This window comes from Sinocyclocheilus anshuiensis, unplaced genomic scaffold, assembly GCF_001515605.1.
Source record: "Sinocyclocheilus anshuiensis isolate Anshui unplaced genomic scaffold, SAMN03320099.WGS_v1.1 scaffold1262, whole genome shotgun sequence".
Lineage (NCBI taxonomy): Eukaryota > Metazoa > Chordata > Actinopteri > Cypriniformes > Cyprinidae > Sinocyclocheilus > Sinocyclocheilus anshuiensis.
The window spans coordinates 317,812-324,215 of NW_015558617.1; the positions used below are offsets into that span (position 1 = coordinate 317,812).

Sequence of the window (6,404 nt, forward strand, 5' to 3'; positions counted from 1 at the left end):
ATTTCCCTTTAAATGTTAATGAGCTCTGCTGACCCCGCCCCTCTCTTCCGAGCCGCTCTCAGAGAGACTATTTACTTTAGCTGCATTCACCATGAAACTTGCTAATTAGCACATTATTAGGAAAGGCGATTTGCAAAGATTCATTACAAAGCATTATATTCACTTATTCTGTAGATGAGGCTGAATCAAGAATGATTCGCGCGAACATAGACGCGTTTATGTAGATCGGGGGCGCATTCTCTTCAAACACAAAGGTAATCCACTGCGTCTTCAGCGGCTCAGATGTCGGGAGTAAATGACGACTGCTTGATTTTTAAGTTCGATTTTGATTATGATATATTCACATTCCTCTAGACCAGTGGTTCCCAACCACGTTCCTGGAGGACCCCCAACACTGCATATTTTGTATCTCTCCTTTGTCTGACACACCCATTTCAGGTCTTGGAGTCTCTACTAATGAGCTGATGATCTGAATCAGGTGTGTTTGATTAAGGAGACATGGAAAACATGCAGTGTTTGGGGGCCTCCAGGAATGTGGTTGGGAACCACTGCTCTAGACAATGTGAGGGACCTTTTCAGTGATTATTTGAAGAGCTATTAATTTTCTACTAAGATTTTATACTCTGCTGTTGTCGGTTTAGTCTCATGGCACCAGGAGTCTCTATGATTAAAAAGTCCCTGAAGGATCTTGTACAAAAGACTGATTGAGAGGCAAGTTTGAGACCTTTAGCTGACAGTGTGTCTGGGGTGGGATGTCAGTGTAGTGAGACATCTGTAACAATCTTTCTTGATTTAAATGGTGCTTTATTTAAATGGTGGTTGTAAATTTAATGTGCATTTAAATGGAACACTGTAGCACATGGCTAGACCCTTTTTTACTGATAAATCTTTGCCTGATGATTGAGATTTCCACATACATATATTCTGACCTAGAATCTTTTTTTCAGACAATATTTCAGCAATCATGTATATTTTGCATCTGCCGTTTAGAATCAGAACTAGTGATGCCAGATGTGTGAATGCCATTCATCTAATAAGATCTAGTAATCTAAAAAGTTTTATTCATTCAGACAGTTCACTCACGCACTGACTTGTTTGCAGCAGTTCTTCACATCATAATAGGATATTTTATATGACAGAAAACAAGACTGGATGAGGTGATATTTGCCTACATTCCATGGTATGAAACGAAACTTGTCTGCTATTGTGTTAGTGAGGAAGCAGCTTATTGTGTGTGCAGCTTGTGAACAAGAAGCACTGGCAGGTAAAGACAAGTTATATCCTTATACCCAAAGTAGTATCAAAAAAGTATCAAAATACAGGGAAACTTTTTTGATGGGGGCCCTGTGCCTCAGTACTGATGAAAGGCTAGAAATGCTCCTGGCATACGTCATATATGTAACCAAATTTAGCTACTTTTCTAATAATATAGTGGAGAATTATTCCTGGTGGCTTTTGATGGGCTGGTATAGGTCACAAAATGAGGCACTGTCCATCCCTGCTGACAGGAAATTTTAGCCAGACACCTTTTATTTGTAAAAGGTCATGAAACTCACATTTCTCTCTCTCTTAACCTTTCCATTTATTTCCTCTTTGTCCTTTCTCGCTTTCAGCGTTCAAAGATCGCTGTCTACGAGAAGATGTGGTCTTACATGAAGTCCGCCGAGCCGTCCGTGTTCGTTAAGACAACCCCTGACGGAGTGGCTCGTGTGCGCAAGTCGAAGGGGAAGTTTGCGTTCCTACTCGAGTCCACAATGAATGAATACATCGAGCAGAGAAAGCCGTGTGACACTATGAAGGTGGGAGGGAACCTGGACTCCAAGGGCTACGGTGTGGCCACGCCCAAAGGGTCGGCATTAAGGTGGGTGGAATAATATAACAATTCACTCTGTTGTTATAGTATTCCACCTACCCTGATTCCACCATCTCTCTCTTCTCTCTGTCTCATTCATGTTTTGTTTTTCATTCTTATTCTCTCACCCTCTACCTTTTCTCATTCTTTCTACTTCAAACCTTTTACTTCTGTTTTGTTTTCACTCTGCCTATTTCTCTCTTTCTCTTGCGGTACATAAGGTAACCGTGTCTGTGTGTTCAGTTTTTTGTTGTTGTTGTTGTTTATTTATGTATGTTGTGGTGATGTTTTTATCGTGTTTCTCTGTACAGAAATGTCACTTAACATTAATTTACGGTCCATTTTTACAGCGTAATGCCTGTTGCTGTTGATTTCCTACCCCCTTTTTCTTGTCATCCTTCTTCCTCTTTATTGTCTTCTCTGCCCTTTGCTTTGTGCTGTGATTGCAGTTCTGTAATGTTTGTACACCTGGATTGTTTTTTTTTCTCTGCACCGGCGCTGTACTGCCTGCTGCTAAGCATGTCATGCCATATGCTGTTTCTTATCTTCCTGCATCCTTCCCATCATTCACCAGCACTCTTTTTCTTACTCTCACTTCTTTCTGTTTATCTCTGTCCACTCTGCACCACACGCACCTCACTTGCACACACGCTTCTGTCTGTACCCAGTAGCTGACGCAATTAACCAAACGAATGGTCCAAAAACTTCACCAGTTAACCGGTCTCTCCTCTTGTATTGACCCCTAACAAAAAAGCAACTGCCAGTTGCTGCAGTCTCATTAGATTTCTCACGAACCTGTCCCTTTTCTTACGAGCTATGTGTTTATCATTTGAAGAAGCGCTGTAAACCTGGCGGTGTTAAAGCTGAATGAGCAGGGCCTGCTGGACAAGCTGAAAAATAAATGGTGGTACGACAAGGGAGAGTGCGGCAGCGGGGGAGGGGACTCGAAGGTCAGCCTCAATCTCACCCAAACAACCATTTCATAGCTACGAGTAATCGGCAAGGCTGTGACCTATGACCCCCGACAAAAGTATCATGACCCTCAGGGATGGACACGAGCAAACTGAGCCTAATGACCCAAGGACATTAGTACCATAGCGACGGCCGCAGTTACTGTCAGTGCTGCTAATGTAACATTTTTTGGAGCTTACATAATAAGGCAAACTGTGATCAGACATGACCCTTTACTTGGCTAATGGAGGAAAGGAAGCAGAGGAGGACAGGAATAAAGGCTAGGGTGGGTGGATGTGTGGAGTAAGGTCAGGGTCACCAAGAGCGCAGCTTATTAGGACCCACCTCGAGGGTTTGTTTGTGTGGTAAAACAAGCAGGTAGGTAGGTAGAAGAGGCTAGGCCCTCTCTGGCTCTTCTCTGATCTGTAATGTTAGATCATCAGAAAATGTACTGTTTGTGTATACCAGGCACCAGGATTTAATGGGCTATCAGCAGAAAGAAAAAAAGAGAGATGTACGAGGATCTAACAGACAGCACAAACAAGACCAAAACTGCTCTGGAAAATAGGTGCCTTTACCTTTCTGAAGCACAGAGGATTGGCTGAACCTGTTTGATGTTTGTTTAAGGGATAGTTCACCAAAAGTGAAATTTCTGTCATTATTTACTGTACTCATGTCATTTCAAACCTGTGACTTTCTGTCTTCTGTGAAACATAAACATATTTTGTCCATACAGTGGTCACCAAAACGGTTTGGTTACCAACATTCTTAAAAAAAAATTATTTTGTGTTCCACAGAAGAAATAATGTCAAATGGGTTTGAAACGACACAAGGCTGAGAAAATGATGACAGAATTTGTATTTTTTGGGTGAACTCTTTCTTTAATAGTTTTGGAGCTGTAGTTTAGTGTAGTTGTTGCTCACGCGTTTACATTGTAGTTTAATATACCCTCCAAAAGTTTGGAAATGCCCTGAGCAAAATGGGGTTTTGGACAATATCAGCATAAATATTATTTTTTGGTCTAAATGCATTCAAGTAACTTGCAGTTATCATTGAAGACCAGCAACAATGACGTTTTTCTCGATTACAAATTAATAGCAATACATCAACACCATAGTCAGTAGTGATGCCTAATTACTGAATTAAATTTAACTTTTTTTTTTTTTTTTTAAGATTAATAAGTTAGCACGCCTTAATAGCTGATTGATTGCCAATTAGGTTAGGACACAAACATACCAATTAGAACATAGTTTAGAGATAAAAAAAAAAACTGTCATATTTCTATGTGCTCTGAAATCATATTTTTTAGTTAATAAAAACTTTTTGTAGTTTGTGTTGTCCCTTGCAAAGTCTTCACAAATGACAAGGATTTATGCTGATATTGTCCAAATCACTAAGCCTATGGAGTTGCCAAACATTTGGACGGCATGTTGTCTGATGTTTTGTTAGTGATAGTCGAGAAGTGTGAAGACTTTGGTATCCTCACAAACAGCCAGATGACATTTTTTTTTATTTTAATTTTAATTTTTTGAAAAAACACCATTTTTGGTCTTTGGCCAACGTCCTGCCTCAAGTATGCAAATCCCTTTGGAGCCACCAGCTTTCTCAGATTATTCCCTGAATTAGCATGTAACCCATGAAAAAGCCTGTAGCTCCCTTGTTGGTGGAATTAAAGAAAAATATAAGTCAGCTGGGGCCAGACAGTCCTGAAGGGACAAATCATCACAGGAAAACGTGAGAATTCTAATCCTAGAAATCAAAGGTTGAGGAAGATCTGGTGCCATATTGTTGACTCACAAAACGCACACATTCATCTGCATATGGGTGCACTGCACACACAACAACAACAAGCAAGCACAAATTCATTATAGTCGCACACACTTCTCAGTGAATTTATGGCCACTTTTCTTTAGCACCTGTGCCTGCAGAATGGTTACCCTGTGTTCAGCCTATCATGAGGGCAAGGCAGCCGCACTCAGTCCTGACTGGTATTCAAAAGCGAGTTCACTGCAGTAAATCTCGCTCATGAGTTGTGCCTGAGCTCTAAACTCCGAGACCAAAATGGCTGCCTAGTCCATGCATTGATAAGTTGAGCATGCTGGGTGGAGGATGTCTAGTCTGTTATGACATCACAACTGCATGTTCCTCATTTATTGACCTGAATCTTATCCAAAATGCATGAATGGAGTAATTCAGCAAACACAGCAAGTATGCCATACTATTAGCGCAAAGCAAAATTAAAAACAATATACTGCAGTACGCTGCAAATATACAGAAAATCCCAACTCGTATAGCGTAAAGCTTCACATAGCAAACATACAGTACAGCAACAGTAGTGAAAATCTAACACAATACAGTAGGAAGTGGCTATAGATGTAAGAATCAGGGCCTCTTTTTCATACATGGATTACTGATAGATCCAGCTGTTGGTGATTTGACAATCCTGAGTTCTTTGAAGCTCGTTGTGGAGTCAGTGCAACAGGTTTGTACACTCATAAACAAGATACACATAAATACTAATTGAATGTACTCAAGCAATAGGTCCATCTCTCCGTAACTGTATCACATTCTTTCAAGGTATTATTTGGCAGGTGTCAAACCATTCGATGTCTGAAGCTGACTTGTGTTACAGTGGTAAGTATGGCATATTTGCTTTGCTGTATTACGACCCTCATCATTTAGCAGCAGAAGGAAAAGAAACGGAGTTTCCCAGCAGTCCTGCCTATAACATACTAACATACAAAACGAAATGCCTAGAAGGAATAGTAACATCATCGAGCTGGGCTGCTGGGTCCTGTTTGTCTGTTAGTCAAGTAAGGGTTTTTTCTCCTGATAGATCCAGCTTGATGAATACTGGGTTAGAAAAGCTGCATTCACACCTCGATTACAATAATGAAACTCATCTGCCCAATGCTCTTTGTAATTATGCTCTGTTTGGCTGTTACCATGGTTACTTTCTCTGCCTCTGTTGGAACAGTGAGTGCCGATTACTCAAAGCGATAACAGTAGGTAGCACTGCCAGGTCAAAGGTCGAAGGTAACACTGAGGCTAGCCCTGCCTGCATTCCCTCCCTTTCTCTCCATCTCTCCCTCTCTTATTCTCTCGCTGTCTACGATATCAACAGCACAAGGCCAGGTGTCCTACAGTATCACTTTGGTTAACAGATATTCGGTAGGTTTAAGTTTTAATAACATAAAATAACATAATGGTGCCATGTTATTTATGTTATTTCCCCTCGTGAAGAACTCCTGTAAACCTTGCAGTGTTGAAACTCAGTGAACAAGGCATCTTAGACAAGCTGAAAAACAAGTGGTGGTACGATAAGGGTGAATGTGGGACCAAAGACTCTGGGAGTAAGGTTAGTCTGCTCAATCATTTACTTCTAACAAACAAACACATTCATATTCTACAAATATCATAACGAGCCCCAACATCATTTACTGTTTTTAATGGATTTAGAGGATTTGGCACAAGCTGGATTCACTTCATTTTGGCCCCTTCCTGTGAAATCTTCTTTACATATGCAGCTTTTTTTAATATCATGTAGCACCTTTAGGATGCAACACAACACAACAGACCCCCCCCCCCCCCCCACCCACAA

The 6,404-nt window shown here is 40.8% G+C and overlaps 1 protein-coding gene across 8 annotated transcripts in view; it reads left to right on the top strand.

The window, feature by feature from the left end:
• The window catches only part of LOC107680378 (glutamate receptor 3), a 35,996-nt gene that overhangs the window by 24,379 nt on the left and 5,213 nt on the right, over positions 1-6,404 (top strand). For 3 of the 8 annotated variants that reach the window (XM_016476239.1, XM_016476242.1, XM_016476241.1), the window contains 2 exons: positions 1,614-1,861; positions 6,047-6,161. In XM_016476239.1, the coding sequence (XP_016331725.1) occupies positions 1,614-1,861; positions 6,047-6,161 (363 nt within the window). The other 5 variants (XM_016476243.1, XM_016476245.1, XM_016476246.1 and 2 more) reach the window with 5 other exon arrangements.